Source organism: Rattus norvegicus, chromosome X (assembly GCF_021556685.1).
Source record: "Rattus norvegicus strain SHRSP/BbbUtx chromosome X, alternate assembly SHRSP_T2T, whole genome shotgun sequence".
NCBI lineage: Eukaryota > Metazoa > Chordata > Mammalia > Rodentia > Muridae > Rattus > Rattus norvegicus.
In genome coordinates, this window is record NC_141554.1 from 147335852 (window position 1) to 147357365 (window position 21514).

The window sequence follows — 21514 nt, forward strand, 5'->3', positions numbered from 1 at the left end:
TGGTTCCAGAGAGACAGAGAGAGAGAGAGAGAGAGAGAGAGAGAGAGAGAGAGAGAGAGAAAGAGAGAGAGAGAGATTAAATGAGTAAGAAGAAACATTTTTTCATCTTTATTAAACTGGGTATTTCTTATTTACATTTCGAGTGTTATTCCCTTTCCTGGTTTCCGGGCCAACATCCCCCTAGCCCCTCCCCCTCCCCTTCTTTATATGTGTTCCCCTCCCCATCCTCTCCCCATTACCGCCCTTCCCCCAACAATCACGTTCACTGGGGGTTCAGTCTTAGCAGGACCCAGGGCTTCCCCTTCCACTGGTGCTAAGAAGAAACTTTTATGTAATACGCATAATAAATATGGCTGAAGAAACAGATGACCTGCCAAGCCGGACAATCAAAGAAGATTTGGAAGTACTGTGTGCTAGGGCTATAATCCAAAATTCCAACTGAGAAGCTGACAGTGGAAAACTTCATAAAACTGAGCACAAGGAGTCAAGATTAGCAGGAAAGGAAATACAGTAGTATAAATGATCTAAATGTTAGAATTAAAATTCAAAACTCAGGGCTGGAGCAATGGCTTAGCTAGCAAAGTACTTTCCATACACGTGTGAAGTATGGTGCTAGGGCATCCAGAACCCAAATAAATATAGCAGCATGTGCTAGAGCTGGGAAAGTGGAGAGACACAGAAATCTACCCTGTTATCCTGCAAACTAGACTTTAGAACAAGGAATTTTACTAGACACAAAAAAGTTCAGGAGAGCTGGGTATAGTGTTGCATGCCTTTAATCCCAGTACTCGGGAGGCAGAAGCTGGCAGATCTCTATGAGTTTGAGGCCAGCCTGTTCTTCATAGAGAGTTCCAGGAAAGGCAGAGGAACACAATGAGACCCTGTCTCAAAAACAACCAAAACAAAAGAGAGGTGGGGGTGGGGAGAAAAAAAATTCAGGGGCTGGAGAAATGACTCAGCAGTTAAAAGCACTTAGTGTTCTTTCAGAGGACCCAGAATCAAATCCCAGCACTCACATGGTGGCTCACAGTCATTTATACCTCCAGTTACAGGGGATTTGACATCCTTTTCCTCCCTCCATAAGTACCAAGTATGCACATGGTGAATACACACACACACACACACACACACACACACACACACACACACAAAACATTCGTCTAAAATATATTTTAGCAAAGTCCATTTGAGGGACTGGGGAGATGGTTTCACAGTTGGCAGTGCTCTGGCAGAGGGACTGACCAAGTTCAGGTCTCATCACATGTCAGTCATGTGGCTCACAAGCACCTGGAACTTCAGTTCCAAGGGTTCCTACACCCTCTTCTGGCCTCTGCAGGTACCTACATTAATGCGCACCAACAAACAATTTCTTAAAAGTAAAATAAGTACTTTTCAAGTTCATTAGATAATGGTCAAGTTGCCAACCTAGCAAGGGGCCATAACCCTAATGCTTATGTGCCTAATACTAGAGTTACAAGCATATGAGATAAAAGTGACGGTAGAGAGATCTTGCCACACCCAGCCCTTGTGTGTGTGTGTGTGTGTGTGTGTGTGAGAGAGAGAGAGAGAGAGAGAAAGAGAGAGAGAGAAAGAGACAATATGTGTCTGTGCTTCTGTCTGTCTTCTGTCTCTCCATCTTTCTCTGCCTCTCTCTTTCTTTCTCTGTCTTTCTGCCTTTCTGTGTCTTTGTCTTTCTGTCTTTTTGTCTCTGTCTCTCTGTCTCTTTGTCTCTTCTTCGGTCTCTGTCTCTGTGTCTCTGTCTGTCTCTGTCTGTGTATCTGTCTGTCCGTCTGTCTGAGTGGCCCAGGGCACTTTGGGATTACACATGATCTGTCTTCCCCTGCTTTATGCCTTGGAGATCTTACTTGCATCCCTCTTTGCTTTTCTTTCTTTTTCTTTCCTTTTCTTTCATTTTTCTTTCCTTCCTTTTTTCAGTACTGGATTAGGGCTGAACCCAGTCTCAGCTCCAACTTCACCCTACTCTTATGCTTTATGCCAGGGCACCATTATCAATACAAAAGATTAGGAGAAATATGGATCAGCATTAAAAGAGTACTGTCAGCTCTTGTAGAAGACCCTGGGCTGAGTCTCAGTACCTGTGTAGTAGTTCAAAACCATCTGCAGGTCCAGTTCCGGGGGCTCTGATGCCTTCCTGAACAGGCACCTCATGCATATGGCATACCGACATATATGTAGACCAAAACACACATACACATAAAAATAGTAAGTACAAAAGGAGAAAGGGATGGGTGTGGTAGAATAAAACTTTAATCTCAGGCACTTGGGAGGCAGAGGCAGATGGTTCTCTATGAGAGTAAGGCCAACCTTGTTTACAGATCAATTTACAGACCTCCCACGGTGGCATAATTAAACTGCTTATGAATAAACGAGCATACAAATAAATCTAGCCCACACCCTTCTAAGACAAATGTTTCCCCCCACTGTAGGTGTCCAAAGACAAATGCACAAGAGTATTATGGTTGCTCTTAATTCCATATTAAAACTGATAAAAATGTCCTTAATTATCCTTAGTGTTTTCTTGCTTAGTAACAAGATCCACAATATAGAAATGATTATTAAAACATTTTATGACCTAATGTATGTGTGTTTATATATGTTATATATGGATATGGATAGCAAGCTATTTATGTCTCAAATGGACTCTGCTTATGAGTTTATACCTTTATCTGCCCTTAAGGACATGATAAAGTTTGCTTACCAGACAGGAAGGCAATGTCTTGCATTAGGAAATGATTGATATCCTTTAACTGGAGGAGCAGCCCAGTTTCTATGATAAACAGAGAAGAAACAACATCAATGTCAAAAGTATAGCTAGAACCATACAGAAATCCTCACTCTGCCCGAAAGAATTCTGGGGCCCTTAACAGATCTGTATGTGGAGACAGACGCCTCAAGCATAGTCTTCTCTTTCAGCCCTCACCTAGAGGGAGAATTGCCCTGTTTTTATGCCATCACTGGGTATATAGAACGAATGACCTACTTTTCAAAACATATGTCTAGAACAAAATCTACTCTCACTCATCAGAAAACAAAGAACAAGTACAAATAGCCCCAGTTTCTTTGAAGAGTAGTCATACACACACTGCAGCATACTGTCTTCCACTTCTCACAATGACTTTCATTTCGCAGAACTTTATCAGCATATTACAAAGCACATTTAGGATTTTTATAAAAAAAATCTCTTGGGCTCTTAAAACACCCCATGGTAAATATTATTATCTCTAAGTTGGGAAGATTTGTAGTACAATGGCTCATCACGTGTTTCTAATTTAGGAAGACCTGGATTCAAATCCAGTTTACTGCACTTAGTAGCTGTAGAGACGTGGACATGCCAGTCACATAGAATCATTGAGGCTGAGTTTCCTCATCTGTAACCTGGACATCATAAGACCTACCTTATGCTATTGTAATGTGAAATCGCTCACATAACAGCAAATAGCTAATGAACAGTGGTATTTTAAGTCACTGTCCCTGTATTATTTCATGTTTTAGTTGCCCTAGATCTTAAATGATAGCTTGCAATGTTGAAATCTACCAAACGCGACAGGGATCAAAACTAAAAGTCCATTATCTGCCTCCACTCCATGAACAAGGATAACTTTTTAAGAGAAAGTAGGTCATTGAACTAGGGTATTTTGGACTGCTGTTTTAATGCCTGTGGTTTTACATCTCTTGTTAAAGCCATAGTTTGCACTTGCTCTCTAATACAAAGTATCTTCAAAGTCCTCCTATTTGATGGTGTCAGGCTGATGACACACCCTTCCTAAGGCCTCTCAAATTGTCTCCTATACATGTGATCATCAGGAACAAGCCTGTTCAAAGATATTAAGACAAAGCTGTAGAATATCATATCTTACAGAATGACCTACTCACTTAGAAACAGTAGTTAACTGGTTTATTTATTTTCATAAATACAAGTAATTAAAAACATGGCTGGAACCTCACAAAATGGCCTTGACAACCTGAGTTTGGTCCCTGTGCCCCTGTAAGTTGAAAGTTCTCTTCTGACATATGAACCACACACAAAATAAACAAAGAAACATGTGATCAGAACATAAAAATTAAGTCTTAAAATTGTCTTGTAATCACACACGCACACACGCACACATTTATGTAAGTTTAGATTCCTGGTATATCCCAATCCAAGGCACACACATTAGTATATGAAATAATTTCTTCAACATCATGGTGCCCAACTGTAAAATGTCTATAAAGTCAAAACTGTGTCACACGCTGACATTTTTAGATGCAGAGATACGGTTGAAGGATCACAGAACAAAAAGACTAGATTTTTCTCTGTTCTCATATACTTCCAAAGGTAGTAATGGTCTAAGGTTTAAACAAAAGTGTACTAGAAGCAGCCTTGACAACACATGCTCATAATCCCAGCACTTGGGAGGTAGAGGCAGGTAGGTCTCTTGAGTTCAAAGCCAGCCTGGCCAGTGGTTAGGGACACTCTGTCTTAAAACAAACAGCATTAGAACATAGAGAGTTCCCTATGTTAAAAAAAAACTATTTCTCTCCTTATTTGAACAGCAAGAATATTTATTAAAATAAATTGATGAATTCTATGTCAGATGGCAAACTAGAAATAATACATTGCAGGCTGAATCTTGCAGAACTATAAAAATTATTATTCCACACTTCAGACATCCATATACCTTGTGCAGAAAGCAAAGGGCTATGGACTGGCAATAGGAAGAACAAGGTTTCATTTTCTCTCTGCCACTGAGTTGCTCTGTAATCACTTCAGGCACCCTTCCCCTCATTAATACAGCAGATACTTTCTAAAGTACCTACATTCCAGGAAAGCCAACAACATGGAAAATCACATTCATAAGGAAAATATACTTTTGATTTTTGAGACATAAAATGCCTCCCACAACCATCTCATTAAAATAGCATTGCCACACTAATGACAAAGGATGAAATGAGGGTTAAAAGAGATGCTACCACTTTCAGAAATAGTCTAGATTAACAATTGACAAGAGAGAGGAAACTAACAAAGAAAGGCAACAGAAGACAGAGGGCTGACACTGAGCATCCACAGAGAACAAGGTGAGACTGTTGCTGAAAACAAGGAAGCAGAGAACACTAGCTTCTTCGATTCAGAGAAAGCAATCAGGGTGAGCTGCAGCTAGTTTTGTCTCTGAGACTCTTGCATTTCCATACAGATTTCCTTCTGTGATACAAAAATGAAAATGAGGATGATTCATATTTCTCTTGCAGACTCTTTAAACTCAATAATTTCAAAGTATAAGAAGTAGAAAGGTTGGAGACGCAGTTCAATTGGTAGCATGCTCGAAGCCCAGGGATCCTTCCCAGCAACATATAAAGCACAAAACTTGCCATATATTTTTTATCTCACCCAGGACTCACTCAGGTGGAAGACCCAGGAGGATAGAGAAAATTTGAGGTCATACTTGAGTACATCAAGTTTAAGACCACCCTTGGTAGCATGAGACCTTGGTTCAAAAAGAAAAATAAATTTGAATCTTGATCACAATGGTAGACCAAAGTCATATTACAGTATCGTCCTTGCTGAGCAAAGATAGCTTTGACAGGAAGCTGGCCACGCTGTGCCAAATAAAAGACACACCTCCCCCTTACTTGAACTATACGGTAAAGCCCAAAAGGGCTGGCTGGGAGCTGGAGCTCAGTGGTTAAGAGAATGTAGTGCTCTGGCAAATGACTTTAAGTTTGGTTCCCAGCTCCCAACTGCCTGTAACTGCAGCTCCAAGGGATCCCAAGCCTCTGAGACCTTATGGGCGTTACTCTGGCATGTACTCACAAGCACAGAGATACACATAATGAAAACAGCAAATCTCCTCTGCTGGAAAGACTTGTACACACAATCAGGCACAAACAGAAAACAAAAGATGGGAAAATGACATAAGCAGCAGGCTCTCAGTCTTATTTAAACAAGCATGAATGTTTTCCCTTCATATATGTACACCATGTGTACACAGTACCTGCAGAATCCAGAGAGAGCATCTGATCCCCTATAACTGTACCTATCCATGGCTATGAACCACCATCTGGATACTAGGAACTGCAGCCAGTCTTTTACATGAGCAGCAAGAGTTCTTAATCACTGGGTCATTTCTCCTGCCCCTATTATCTTGAGCATAAAGTTAGAAACAATCACTAATTCTTTTATCTCAAATGAGGAAATAAAATTAGAATTCAACCTTTTTTACATGCTACAAGGTACAGAAATTAAACTTTTTGGGATAACATAGAAAAGAAGGGTACATCCATCTGGTCAGATGCTCGGTTTTCATTGTGTCACTTGCAGAAACATCACCATGTTACCCGGTAGGTGTTACATGTCATAAAGATGTATTTTATACTCATCCAATTTAAGATGGGCTTTTCTGTAGCCTAGGCTAGTCCCAAACTCACTATATAACCCAGGCTGGCCTTAAATAGAGTATCTTCCTGCCCCTACCTTCCAAAATGTTGGAATGATAGATGTGTGCCACCACAGGGCCATCTTTTTTCCTTTTTTTTTTTTGGAGGGGGGGGGGTATTATTGTTGTTGTTCTTATTCTTGTTTTTCTTTCTTTTTTTAAGATTTATTTTATTTATATGTGTACACTGTAGTTGTCTTCAGACACACCAGAAGAGGGCATCAGATCCCATTACAGATGATAGTGAGCCACCATGTGGTTGCTGGGAATTGAACTCAGGACCTCTGGAAGAGCAGTCAGTGCCCTTAACCACTGAGCCATCTCTCCAGTCCCCTATTCTTGTTTTTCAAGACAGGGTTTCTCCGTGTAGCCATGGCCATCCTGATACTCACTCTGTAAATGGGGTGGCCTTGAACTCAGAGATCTGCCTGCCTCTGCCTCCCAACTGCTGGAATTAGAGGTATGTGTTCCCTCCATTAACTTTTTTCTGAATGCTTTTGGCTGTTTGACTGGTTGTTTGGTTTTTTTCCCAACAGAAAGAGTATTATGCAGTGGTACTTTGTTCAAAATATCAGAACTATCTGTAGGGAAAATGGCTGCCTTGCAAGGTAGAGAAAGCCAGTCATAGAATCTTACTATTTGCAGTTTTCAATGACAAAACACCTCTGCGTTGAGTTGCTCCAGAGGACACTCAAGCATATAGCTGGATTAGAATCAATGCTCTTAGGGGTCTTATTTCTGAATGTGTGTCTCGATCATAAGAGTATAGATTCCCACTCCAGAGATTTCCGTTCTACGGAGTTCAGTAATGGCTCCTATAGAGAAAATGATCATTTTCATAAAGTAAGTAATTGGTATGTTGGAGCTCTCTCATTTATAAAAAACATTTTTATTTCAGATCCCAAGATTTAATAGCAATAATTTCCAGCCCTGGGGCTTTTATTTTATAGCGATACTCTTTTGCATCCTTTTGTGCTCCATCTGGGATTCCTGCTCATATTTGATTGAAGAAAACTGGTTCTGAATCTACTGCACACACATGCCACTAGCCCCCACCAAAGGGTCATGGTAAATAAACTGCTTTAAAGAGTAGTTTCTTGTAGTCTCATGCTTTCCTAAAAATTCAAGTGAAGGCAAAAGCAAAGCACTATGGAAGCAGAGTAGACACTGTCGGCCAGGAAGGCTCTAGTAACCAACTCACTGCCACCTCGGAAGCACATGGAGTGAACGGGATAAATGGGTAACAGCGCTGTCATCCGAAAGCGCTTGCCACCTTCCAGGCACTGAGCAAGGTATTTAAATTCACTTTTCTGGCCTTCCAAACAAAACTCCAAAGTTGCTATTAAAAGCCTCCTTCTTCAATATTTTTAATAATTTATTTATTTTATATTTTGTCTGCATGTACGTCTATATACCTCGAATATGCCTGATGCACATGAAGGCCAGAAGAGGGCATCGGCTCACCTGAGAATACAATTACAGAGGGCTGTGAGGCGCCATTTGATGGTTGGGATTTTTTTTTTTAATATTTATTTGTTTTATGTGAATACACTGTTGCTGGCTTCAGATATACCAGAAAAGAGCATTATATTTCATTTACACCAGAAGACAGCATTAGATTTCATTATGGATGGCTATGAGCCACCATACAGTGACTGGGAATTGAACTCAGGACCTCTGGAAGAGGAGTCAGTGAGTACTTTTAACTGCTAAGCCATCTCTCCAGTCCCTAAAGCCTGGTTTTAAGTTAAGAAACGGGCTAAAGGAAATGAACAAGCATATACAAATTCATTCAAAAATCTCCTATTAAAGAATCGCCAGATGCTGCAAATCACTATCTTAACCTGAAGCAGAATCTAGCATAGATTCAGGAAAAGGTTGCAGAATACCATTTATCTGTCTGTTACCCTGCAGATAAAGCATGTGACACTTGTACTAAGAAACACACACTCCAATAGCTCTCATGAAATGATTAACTAGATACAACTTGACAGCCTCCATTCTTCCCAAACCATAGCAAGGACATGTATAAATAATTTTTGTAATATGAAATTCTTTTATTTCATATTTATTTTTATTTCATGTATATTTATTTGTATGTCTGAGTGTATGCATGTGCACCACATGCATGCAGGAGCCCGCAGAGGTCAGAAGTGGGATCAGATTCCCTAGGTCTGGAGCTAAAAATGGCTGTGAGCCCTCTGGTGTGGTCCTCTGTAAGAGCAGCCAGGGCTCTTGACCACCAAGCAATCTGCCTGACCACTGCAGTCTGAACCTAAACAATCATCTCTTTGAAAATTTCCTATGGTTGGTGTTGTGAATTTCAGGTCTTTGTACAAGATGGATGAGTTTGTACACCGGTAATTTTTCCCTTTTAGTCTGAAAGAGAGATATGCCATAGCACCTGTTAACAGCAATGACTTAGGACATTCAAACGGTGGCTATGCTCCCTTGAAAATGTTATGATTTGAAAGGGAGAGCCAATAAAAGGGCAATTCTGAAATTATCAGAAAATAAATTCTTATTTGACTACAGTAGGATAATGTAGTATATTGTTCTTCAATAAAGGTACAGTATGTATGAAAACCTCACAGATTCATGCTAATTCCTTCTTTTGCTAACATATATTGAAGCCTCTTTCTAATCTATTGCAATTCACCAAACATCTAGTGAATTTCTCTTTGGTTCTAAATGGGAATATATAGATCCTTACTTTACTTTTAAAAAGAGTAACAGAAAAGTATGTTCTTACAATCGCAGCAAGTAGAAGGCTGAGGCCAGAGAATCCTAAGTTCAAAGCCAGCCTTAGCTATAAAGAGAGACTCTATGTTTAAAATTAAAATATGTACTTTCCCATTCCTGGTCAGAATGTAAACTAGAACAGTCACTATGGGAATCAACATGGCAGTTGAAAACTGTGAATCAATGTACTTCAAGACCTAGCTATAATACTCCTGGGCATATACTCAAAGGATGCTCCATCCCACCACAACAACATTTGCTCAACTATGTTCATAGCAGCTTGAACATAATAGCCAGAAACTGAAAATAACCTACATGTCCATCAACTGAAGAATGGATAAAGAAAGCTGGTACATTTGAACATATTACTCAGATGTTAAAAACAAAATATGCAATTTGCAAGCAAATGGATTTTGTCAAGTATATTGTTCTGCAATAAAGGTACAATATGAAACTAGAGACTATCCTGAGTCAGGTGACCTAGCCCCAGAAACACAAGCATGGTATGTACTCACTTATACATGGATATTAGCTGTAAATTAAAGGATAACCAAGCTACAATCTATAGACACAGAGAGGCTAGGGCCCAAGGGGGGAACACATGGATTTCCCTGGGAAGGGGAAATAGAATGGATTTCTCATGTGGACTTGAGGCAGGTGGGAATAGGAACAGGAAGGACCAGACAGTTGGGGAGAAGGGAGAAAATACTGGGAGAAATTATGGAATTGGTGGGCATTTTGGGGCTAGGAACCTAGTGCAATGGAAACCGCCTAGGATCTAGGGCAAAGTTTCCTAGTGATGGAAGATTACAGAGCACAAATCATCCATCTTCTATAAGCAGGAAAGGTGGAACTGGGATATCAACCCAGCCATAAAACCTTCCACCTACAGTCTATCCTGTCTGTAAGACTTGCTGGGGCAATGGTTTGGCAGAACTTGTGGTAGTGGCCAACTTATAACTGATCTAATCTGTGACCATGAGAGGGAGTCTACACCTGACACTGCATGGATGGCCAGGAACCAGAGCTCTGAGACCCAGGATAGGACCAAATATGACGAGCATTTTAAAAAGAGGAAAAAAGAAAGGAAAGAAAAGTCAATGAAATGATTTCTCATGATGCTCTGCTATACTCAGATGGGCACATTTAAGTATGCGTCTGTAGGGGTTTGGAGGAGATGTGTGTGGGTGCCCCTGGAAGCCAGAAAAGGTTGTTAGATCCTCTGGTACTAGAGTTACGGGTAATTATGAGCTGCAGACGTGGGTGGGGGAAATTGAACTCAGGTCCTCTAGAAAAGCAGCAAGGACTCCAACCACTGAACCATCTCTCTAGCACTACACAGTATTTTTTAATCTGGAATTAGCCAGTGTCTATATATAAAATATTATCATTACAGATGTGTGTGAGGGTTGGATTTGGCTCTTACTACAGGATTATTTCGTATTTATCACAAAGCATAAATTTTAAAAGACAAAATTATTTCAGGAATCACTACAAGAAAGTATTAAGTTAAACTAAGAAAGTATTAAGAGGTAAACTAATCCAAATTAAGAATCAATATGGGTTGCATATATAAACAATATAAATAGGAAAGAAATCTTTAAATGTGACAATTAAAAGATCAAAGAAATTATGAGATGGCGTTCAAGCTAAGCATCTTTGAACTGAAATCTGAGAGCTTGTCTTTAGAGAAAAGGAAAGAAAAATTCACACATCATATCAAAACAAATATACCTGCTATTTAACTGCCCTCATTGTACCAGCACTCAAAGATATATACTATATATAGTTAGGAAATACTTCCCAAATTCAGGAAGAAGAGCTACAGGACCTACAGATGTTCAGCCTTTAATTGTGATTTAAAGGAATGAATCAGGGATTAAGCAGTGAGAAGGCTAGGCTGACTCCATGACAGGCTTCAAATTGGCAGTTTAGGAGATGAGGCCTAAATCTCTGTTTCCAAGAATTGGGTAACTCCAGGCAAGTCTAGACCTCAGAAGCTGCCCTGCCACCTGGCCTGAGGCAAGGACAATGGGTTAGTAGTAGTTTCCAGACTTCCACAGTAACAGTTTCCAGCTCCCACCCCCAAAAATGGAATGTCCCTAGAGTTGTAGTAAGATAAAAGTCACCTGCCCCAGAATCCCCTAATGTGCTTTAAATGAGGCCTGTCCTGTGAGCTCACTTGGTTGTCTCTCTATCTTGGTAATGGGAGACCCCAGCATGCTAGAGTTCTGCACAATAAAACACTCTTTGTGTTTACAGACTCTACCAGTCAGGGGTATCATTTTTCAGGGAATCATGAACCCTTACATTATAATCCTAGAGCAAGTTGTGGAATAGAAGGAATGAATAAAGAGATATAGAAGAATAAGCTGCTAAGCAGTAATCCGCCTTTCAACACAATTTTGTCATTACTTTACGAATCCACCAGCCACTCTAATACATCCTGTGTTCAAAGCTGAAAGCCAGATCCAACTACAGAAGTCAGTTAAGCATCAGCCCAGATTGGGGACCCAGGTGCCTCTTTATCTAGAAGCAAGAGGCAATTCCTGTCCAGAGGGATGAATGTTACAGTTGTAACTGACTAGATGCAATGAGCATGGAGGAAAAAGACATCCAGAACTACACTGTTAAGACAGTCACACAGAGGAAATGAAAAAGACCTGAGGTTTCTAGCCTAGTCCTTGAGGACTGCCCTCGATGGAGGGACCCTTTTAGCAGCTCAGAGTGCTAAAGGATTTAAAGGTGGCCAGCAAGTTTTCAGCTCAGTCCAGGGCCAGACACATTTGCATGGGCTGCAAGTGAAAAGGTGATCTTTGCAGACACTGATATTCTCATGTATATGTGCAGGCGACATGCAAAAGTGAAGCATTGTAATTCAAATGAAAGGTCCTTAAATCCTAAAAGAGGGCAAAACCAGAACTGCCACCCAGCTCTCTATATTCCTCCAGCTCTTTTGCAACTTGACCAATGCTTGAAAATGTAGATGATAAAAACTCTGCTAAATACAAAAATCTATGTTAAAGAAGCATTTTTTTTTTCAGAAATGTGAAATCATTTGAAGAGGTGCATCATCTTCAAAATGTCAGGAAAAAGCTACTTTTTATTAAAAGAATTTTTTCTTTGGATAGTTCTGAAAGCATGCCTTAAAAACAAGTTGGACATAGTGACTGCTATTTCAGAACTCTTGAAGGCTAGTCCACCCTATAAAGTGAGACTGAAACCACCACCCCCCTCACAAAAGCAAAGCAAAACAAAAATACTAAGAAAGGAAAGGAGGAAAGAGAAGAAATTAAACCAAGAAAACTCTCTTCAACACACAATTTTATTTTATGTATTTACTTGCTTTTATTTTTTATCAGACAGTGTCTCTACATAACCCTGGCTGTTCTGGAACTCACTATGTACACCATGCTGACCTCAGATTCATAGAGATCCACTCACACTTTTGTGACATGGAAACTTATCTTCGGAAAGTCAGTTGAATGGTGTTTTGTTGAGGCAAATACCTAAAGGAACGTTTCTTTAAAGTGGACATAGGTGAAAGGCTAAGGCAGACAAGTGAAGGAATGTTTCAATGAAGCAGACACAGGAGGATGTTCTGCTAAAGCAAGCATGTGAAAGGACACATAATGAAGGATTCTTTGTTAACAACATGCATGCATTGGTCTGCCTTACATTGAGCTGCACTTGTTGGGACTCCATAGAGAGAAATGCACCAAAAACCTTCTGATGGTATGCTGCATTTCTGAGTCTTGAGTGCTAGGATTAAACATATGTACCTTGTTTGCAGGTTTGAAGGCAACAATGAATCCCTTTACCTGTTGAACCATTCTGCTGCTTCTAAATGGTTTTTCTTTCATTCTCAATTTATATTCCTAAAGAATAGTCTGAAATGTGACCTTTGAAATTGTGTTCTAGTATGAGGAGAACTCTGACATCATAAAGCTGACCTCTGATCTGCATCAGCCTGTGCCTTCATGAGCAGACATACACAGAACAATAACCTTTCAAATGATTTTATGTATATTAATGTTTTACCTGCATGTTTGTCTGTGAACCATGTGCATGGTATACCTAGTGTTGGTGGAAGCAAGAAGAGGCTATCAGGTCCCCTGGAAGTGAAGTTATAGCCCACTGTCAGCAGTTATGTGACTGTTGGAAATCGAATCTAGTTCCTCTGGAAGAACAAGTGCTCTTAACCAATCTCTTCAGCCCAGTCGTTGTTTTTCTGTTGTTACTCATCTGAATCACCATCATCAGTACCCACAGTGCAAAAGAGTCCAGCCAGGATTGAACATGAATTTAAATAATGGTAATCACAAACATAATGGGCACAGCCACCAACCGAATGATCGAAATATGTTAAGTATGTGCACTATTTGCCTCTTCTAAAATGTTTATTATAACATCTGACCTTTTGAGGACAGATATTTAAAACACAAGCTATAAAAGCGTACAAGATGGCCCACTAAAGTCCGAACCCAGAGTATCCATGTAGCCATGTAACTAAATGCCAGCTCCCATACTCCGTGGCTATTCATTGCTTCTTGGGTTTAGAAAATCTAATTTTGAAATGCACAGCATCTGCAACAGTAAATCCAATTAAAATGGTTTCCTTTGGTTTATAATGCGTGTGGGAGAACACACAATATCTGTTAGTCATCCTTCCAGGGTCACAACAAAGGAAGCAAAAACTGACCCTCTTTTGTAAACTAACAGTGCAAAATGACAAATCAAATGATGGGACTTGCAAATGCAAATTCAAGAATGCCCCAGCACATGCGCAGTCCTTCTGAGTGGCATCAAGCAAGCTAAGAATAGTGATACCTCATCATGGCGGTTCATTTTTTAATAGAGAAAATATTTTTTAAATAATTCTAAGGTTTTCCTTGTCAACACACTGGATACTCAATAGGTAAGGTGGCAGCTTATTAAGCAACTGGCACAAGACTGCGAATGAAGACCCTAAGGAGCAGAAAGCTTGCAGTTGCAGTACTCCTGAAGGTACACACAGGACCTGATGCTCACCTAACTGAAATACATTTCCAAGGGGCAGGCAGCTCAATGTCTATCAGACTCTCCAGCCACAAAGATATCAAAACTTACATTCTAGCAACATGTGAACTTTCTCATTCACCTAGAAACTTTACAAGGAATCATCAAGGTATTAAAAATGAACTCCGAGCCAGAAAAGCTATACAAACTTGGGGTCCCAACATTCAGAGAGGCTGACAAAAGGATCATGAGTTTGAGACCCTTCCTCCAAAAACAACGAAAATAAGCAAAATAGTATATAAAGTCCATATTACTTTACATATAAGGCACAGATAGTTTAATGGTAGACCACATGTTTGGCATGTCCTGAGCTCTGAGCCCACTGCCCAGCACACAATAAATAAAAGAATTTGATGTCCATAAAGAAAATTACAGAAAAATATTCACAGTTTGGGTCACAAAATAAGTTTCAGGCCAGCCTACACAATAGGTAGCATTCGTGTTCCAAATAAGAAACAAACTCCCTAAATTGCCCTATAGAGTCTAAGCAATTTCTAGCAAATCCTAACTAGATTTTTATTCTCAAACTGACAAGCTAATGATAGAAAATAAAATTCTGAGGAGTAGCAAAGACCTAGAAGAGACAAAATAATCCTTTTATTACTATCATCTTTATTTATATATAAAATATGTATTATATTTCTTTAACTCTTGAGCTAAAGAGATGGCTCAACAGTTAAGAGCACTTCCTGTGGCCTTTAATCCTAGCAGAGGCAGAGACAGGCAAATTTGAGGAATTTCCAGGGTAGTTCAGTGGTGCAGCAAGAGACACTGTCTCAAAATACAAAGTAGAGAGCTACTGCAGAAGATATCCACAGTCAACATCCAGCTTCTGTACACACATGTGCAGATGCAAACATGCAAACACTCAAAGTTCATAAGCATTAATAAAGGAAGACTTCCCAGTCTAATTACTTATTTCTATTTTTCAGAGAGTTCTGCAGATTTGGGCTACAATGTTCCTTAGCTTACAGCACATCAAAATGAACAGTGGAGGATGCAGCCTGGAACCAGAGACAGTAAACTACAGTAGAAAAAATTGACACCAGCATGAAGTGACAGCTAACAGAGAAGGGATATATGAAGAGATTAGACAAAGCAGACATTACAAATTAAAAGGCAGAGAGATCTGTGCCCGTTTGCCATAGAGACAAAGAGCCTCCACTCGAACCCCTGAGCACTGTATATATCAGATTAACATAATTGATGCTGTCTTAAGGACAGTCTTGAGTCATCAGGAAAGGATGCAATTATTTCCAGGTTCAGGAGTCCAGAAGGTAAGTAAACTTTTTGAAAACCTTTCTGTCCAAAATGGTTAGAAGTTTGAGAAGAAAAATAAACCAGGCACTAAAAGTGTTGGTGCTCAGTTTCTCAGAGAAGTCTGACATGGAAAATAGTCAATCTAATAGTCATGGAATAGTCGTGGAAAATAGTCAATATAATGTGCTCAGGATGTAGCTCAGTTGGTAAGGTGCTCGCCTGGCATGAATGAAACCCTCGATGTGTCCACAGAACCTTGGCATTAAAAACATCTGGAATGGTGACTTATACATGTCATCACTGAGGAGGTGGAGGTAAGACGATCATAAATTCAGGGCCATCCCCAACTAGCTACATAGAGTTTTTCAGGGCAGCCTGGGCTACATGAGACTTTGTTTCAAAATAGAAAAAGTTTAGCCCCATTAAAGACCCATTATCATTGGAATACATTTTACAATATGGTACAATGTGTGCAAATCAATGTTGCCATTTATACTCTATTTGAGCTAAAACTTCATGATGTCACATTACAGTTGAAAACAAATTTGTTCTATGGCTCCTTAAATTCTTAGTTGGGTGAGGCTTGATTAGATTAATAGAGTTTATATTCTTCATGGAGTGCAAAACCTTTTTCCTATTCATTAAGTAAGGAAGCATGTGAGAAGGGAAAACTGTAAGAGCAAGTTAATGAGCATGTGGTTATTCGTTATTCAGCCTGGCTATCAAGATAGCCCATAGGGACATGATTTAAGGAGAAAAACCTCCAGTTAAGAGAAGACTAGAGGGATCTGTAATGGAATCTGATGCCCTCTTCTGGTGTGTCTGAGGACAGCTACAATGTATTCAGTGTACTCATATAAATAAAATAAATAAACCTCGGGGCTGGGGATTTAGCTCAGTGGTAGAGCGCTTACCTAGGAAGCACCAGGCCCTGGGTTCGGTCCCCAGCTCCAAGAAAAAAAAAAAAAAAGAACCAAAAAAAAAAAAAAAGAGAAGACTAGAGGGGCTGGAGAGATGCCAGAGGTCCTGAATTCAATTCTCAGCAACCACATGGTGGCTCACAACCATCTGTAATGGGGTTTAGCACTCTCTTCTGGTGTGTCTGAAGACAGTGACAGTGTACTCACATAAATAAATGAATACATCTTTTATAAAAATAGAGAGAGAGAGAGAAGACAGGAAGAAATAAGGTTTACTTCTCCCTACTTCTTCCTGGATCTAGACCTCTTGATCAGCTCAACCTGAATGTTCCCCAAAAGCACATACTCAATACTGAATCCCAGGGTTGGGAATAACATCTCAGTGGCAGTGTATTTGCTTAGCATGTGTGAGGCTCTGGGCTCCATTCTGAACACTAACATAAAATGATAAAATAAATTGAACCCAAACTTGTCCTTCCTCCTCCATTCCCAGCCTTTTGTTTGCTTTAGTTGGTTTTAGTTTGTTTTGTTTTATTTTGTTTTTCTTGAGACAGGCCCTCACTATGGAGCCCTGACTGGTCTCAAATTCAAGATCTCCCTGCTTCTCCCTTTCCAGTACTGGGATTAAATTCAAGCACCACCACACCTGGCCTCCATTCCCAGTCTTTCTCCCCAAACCCCAGTCCCCACCCAGTTCTTTTGCTTGTTTATTTGCTTGTTTGAGACAGGGTTTTTTGGAATAGCCCTGACTGTCCTGGAACTCTGTAGATCAAGCTGGCCTCAAACTCAAAGATCTGCCTGTCTCTGCCTTCTGACTGCTAGAAATAAAGGTGCTCCACCACTGCCAGGCTCCCTTGGTTTTTCCACAGAATTTCTCTACATAACTTTGGCTGTCCTGGAACTGGCTCTATAGACCAGGCTGGCCTCAAACTTAAAAATCCACCTGCCTCTGCCTTTCCAGTGCTGAGATGGAAGGTGTGCGGCACAATGCCTACCTGCTTTAATGACGGAACATCATCTGTAACTCTACAAACCAAGTATATTCTCCCTTCTGCTTTGTCTTTGCTCATTTACATCCTGTGTCTGGAATACCTTCTCCGCCTCTACCACACTCCATTCCCATCCCTTGTCCACGTGGAAAAAATTAATTCCTCAGCAGCCCTCTCTTCTTGAGACCCTCCCACCCCAGAAAGCAAAAGCGTGCCTTCTCCCTCTAGGCTTCCTCATAAGAGAAACTGTATGCACATAACTATGTAATAAGTGATCTTTCATAGGGTTCTTCACGGCGATAAAAAGCTTTCTGAGCACATAGGTAGATATACGAATATTTTTAAGTATGTGAAATCTATTTTTTGCATTTACAGTTATAGACTATGCATGGTATCACACACCTGTAATCCCAATACCTGGGAAGTAGAGGTGGGAAGATCCAGAATTTGAGATTAGCCTTGAGAAAAAAAAAATAAGAAGGGCTCATGAAATGGCTCAGCAGGTAAGAGTGCATACCTGAGTAGCAGCATGGTGGAAGGAAACAACAGATTCTTGCAAGTTGCCCTATGACTTCCACATATATGCCAGGGCCCATGCTCCCACACATATACACACAGAAAAGAACAAAACAGTGCAAATTTGAGAAGACTAAAATAAAGCTCAAGCTGTATGTGGTGTTACCAACCTGTTACTCTACAGGTGCAAGCAGATCATTTAAGCCAGGAGCTCAAAAGCAACCTGGGCCACATTTTTAAAATACCCATCTCAACAACAACAACAACAACAACAACAAGTGATAATATCCTATAGGGCGTGTCCCAGCCACAGATGTACTTCTCTTTGTGGGGGATGTGGTGGTAACTGTTGAAAAACACCTGAAGACAAACAGCAGCCAGTCCCCCCACCCCCTACTGCATCCCTATCCCCACCCCCACTAAGGCGACTCTGTCATTTAAGTGCTAGGACTTGTTGCCATGCCACAGTGGCAGCATGTTAGAAACTTCCAAGGATCAAGAAAATGAACCTAGAATGAAGAGAAATGGCCAAGATTGTAGCTTAGAGGTAAAACATTTGCCTAGTATCCATCTACAGGCCCTGGGGTTCAATCCCCATAACCTCATTCTCTTACGTCCATACGTGTGTGTGTGTGTGTGTGTGTGTGTGTGTGTGTGTGTATCTGGTGTGTATGTATGTGTGTGAGTGTGTGAGTGTGTGTGTGAGTGTGTGTGTGTCTGGTGTGTGTGTGTATGTGTGTGAGTGTGCGTGTGTGTGTGTGTCTGGTGTGTATGTGTGTATGTGTGTGAGTGTGTGTGAGTGTGTGAGTGTGTGTGTGTGAGTGTGTGTGTGTCTGGTGTGTATGTGTGTATGTGTGTGAGTGTGCGTGTGTGTGAGTGTGTGTGTATGTGTGTGAGGGTGTGTGTGTGAGTGTGTGTGTGAGTGTGTGTGTGAGTGTGTGTGTGTGTGTGTGTGTGTGTGTGTTGGGAGTGGTGTACACATGGGGATGTACTCTTAGCACTGAAGATTATTTGGAGCCCATTCTGAGCTACAAAGTGAGACTCTGTTTCATTTTTTAAGTTTTTTTTTCTACAAAGTTGATCTTTAGCCCTCACTCTCACTGCCCAGGATTTGTGCACAGATTCCCTTTTTTTTTAAGTCTCCCGAATCCATTTAAAGTGCCCTTAAACTGTGAAAGAGTGTATGCCCCACTCCCACACTTCCCTTAATGATTTATGATTACATACAGAAAATAACATTGACCACTTCCAAACAAAATACTCAAGACCAAAGAATTCTTTGTTACCAAGCTCTAGACAAAGCCCTGTTTCCCGTGGTTTAACCAAAGTCATCAATGTGACCTCCTTCCAATTCATGGACAGTTTCGAACGAGAAGTGGAATTTGGAACACACAGTGTAGCTACCTGATTTGAGAAAAGAAAAACTGTACCACGTCTAGTTTTTAATTCCCAAGTTCCCATTATAGGGAACACCACAGGGTAAGCACCACAGAGGCACAAAAGACCTGGCCAGCAGCTGCAGTACCTGACAGATATCCCTGGACTCCCAGTGGTACTAGAGGAACTTTAAATCGTTGGAGTCTCTGCGTACTTCGTGATACACCGAGTCCAAAGCCTAGAAACTCTAGCTCAACATGTAAACATCAAACGCCGCTTCGCATCACTCCTAAGCCTTTCACCAAAATACAATGGCAGCAGTAAGAGGTTTGTTAGCTTTGGTTGTGCCCTCTAAGACGAGAAAGCTTTTAGCCTTCCTAGTAAGAGCCTAAGGGAGGCAGGAAGCTCATAGGAGCAGGCTGGAAAGAAGTGGCAGTCCTAAGGAGAAAGCCCAAATCCTTGGCCACAGTTTGCCTACAAACTCCTCCTCCAACTGCAGGCCCGCGGCTTTCAGAATCCAAGCGCCTTTTTGACTTGGCCCTAGCACGTGTAAATGAAACAAACAGCCACCACCCACACTAGTAAATAAACCTCGCTTTTAAAACTGTAGGGAGTGTTACAGGGAAGTGCATCCGCATCCTCATCCTCAAGGAGGTTTGGCTCTGGGGTACAGGATGCAGAGTAAGAATATTCCTTACGTTCCCAACTCCACCAAGGGGTACCTAGGTGGGTGGGGTGGGGTGGGAAGTGAGGAGGAGACGCGGGACAGTCTCACCTTGCCTGGTGGGCTTCTGGAGGTCTGCCTGCGGGGCTTGAGCAGAGTAGAGAGCCAAATAGGTCCTCAGAGTGGCAGCTAGCCTGAGGAGCTGAGGACCACAATCAGGGTGGCTCTAAATTAAGAGCGCCACCGCAGGGGTTGGGGTGGACTATGGAGTGAATAGGGGTAGGAAAAGGTGAGAGGGCCGGGGAAGCGCCCAGAGAATACAAAATGTACCATACACCTTCACCCCAACAGGTTGAGGAGGGATCCGGGAAGAGGGGAGAGCGCCGGGTGTCCTAGGAGTGCGCAGGGAAATGTTACTCACCTGCGAGGAAGACTGCCTGCAGCAAGCAGAGGTAGTTCTTCCCATACTTCTCTGCGATCCTAACGCGATGCAGGGCCATGGCCATGTCCACCTGCACCGGGATCGTCTGCGTGAAAGGCACGAAAGTACCGTTGTCTGGATTTAGCTGCCGTTTCCTAGTCCTGGGCGCCCGGGAGGCAGCCTTAGGCAAGTTCCTGAACGCCAGCCACGGCGAGGCAAGGGCGGGAGCCGGAGGGGATCCTGCTGGAGGGGGCCCTGCTGGAGAGGGCCCTGTTGGAGGGGACCTTGCTTCCGCCATCCTCAAGCCAGACTTGCGGGTTGGTGACCCCAACCCCAACTGGCCACTGCCGGACTCTTGCTCGCTAGCAGCCCGCCTGTGCAAGCACAGACGCTGCCAGAAGGGTCGCAGTCTACACAGCTCCGTGGCTCAGAAGACTAGAGCCCCCTAGCTGGGACCAACAAGACCCAGGACAGGAAACCCAGAAACTTGCAGAGATTTCAGGACTCTGGCTGCAGAGCGCTCTGACCTCAGCCACTGAGAGTTGAGTGCAACTCTGCTCCCTGTGGATGTACACCCATGTCCCCGCCTAGTTTCCAACGGGATGAACAGGGGCGGGACACCAGGAACCAGAGGGGACAGCCCCCACAGAGACGTCCACAGAAGGGTAAGGAAGGCTGGCGCACGTGTAGGGAGGAGACAGCATGACCTCGCACTCTAGGCAGTGGGAGCTGGAGCCAGAGGTTCCTTCCTTCCCATCCTGATTCCCGGGGCAGGGCGGGAATGGAATAAGGATACACAGTATGGGCACCTGCAGATAACACTGGAGTGCTTTGCTGGTAGCAGCAAAGCAACAAGTCGGAAAGGGCTGGATCTATAGATGAAATGTGCTTTCTCCCACCCTGCTCCCCACCGGCCTGCAAGTGCTCAAGCACTCTCAAGCTTCTTGGCTTGCTTTGAAAAGGATGCAAGGAAACAGAAATGACCAAGTAAGATGACTCCAAGGTAAAGGCACTTGCTGGGCCAACCTGGGTTAAAAGAACCCCATGTAAGCTAAGGTAAAAGGAGAGAACTGTTTCCACAAAATTGTCTTCTGACCTCTACTTGCACTGTAGTACATATGCACAAAAATAAA

At 41.8% G+C, this 21514-nt stretch overlaps 1 protein-coding gene across 3 annotated transcripts in view; it reads right to left on the bottom strand.

The window, feature by feature from the left end:
- The window catches only part of Mcf2 (MCF.2 cell line derived transforming sequence), a 120141-nt gene extending 99200 nt beyond the window's left edge, over positions 1-20941 (bottom strand). For 2 of the 3 annotated variants that reach the window (XM_087600201.1, XM_087600202.1), the window contains exons 1-2: positions 20382-20720; positions 2720-2788 (exon numbers count right to left, since the gene is read on the bottom strand). In XM_087600201.1, coding sequence (XP_087456327.1) covers positions 2720-2788; positions 20382-20679 — 367 coding nt within the window. In that variant the 5' untranslated portion in view covers positions 20680-20720. 3 annotated transcript variants of the gene reach the window in all.
- Between the last annotated feature and the right edge of the window lie 573 nt (positions 20942-21514).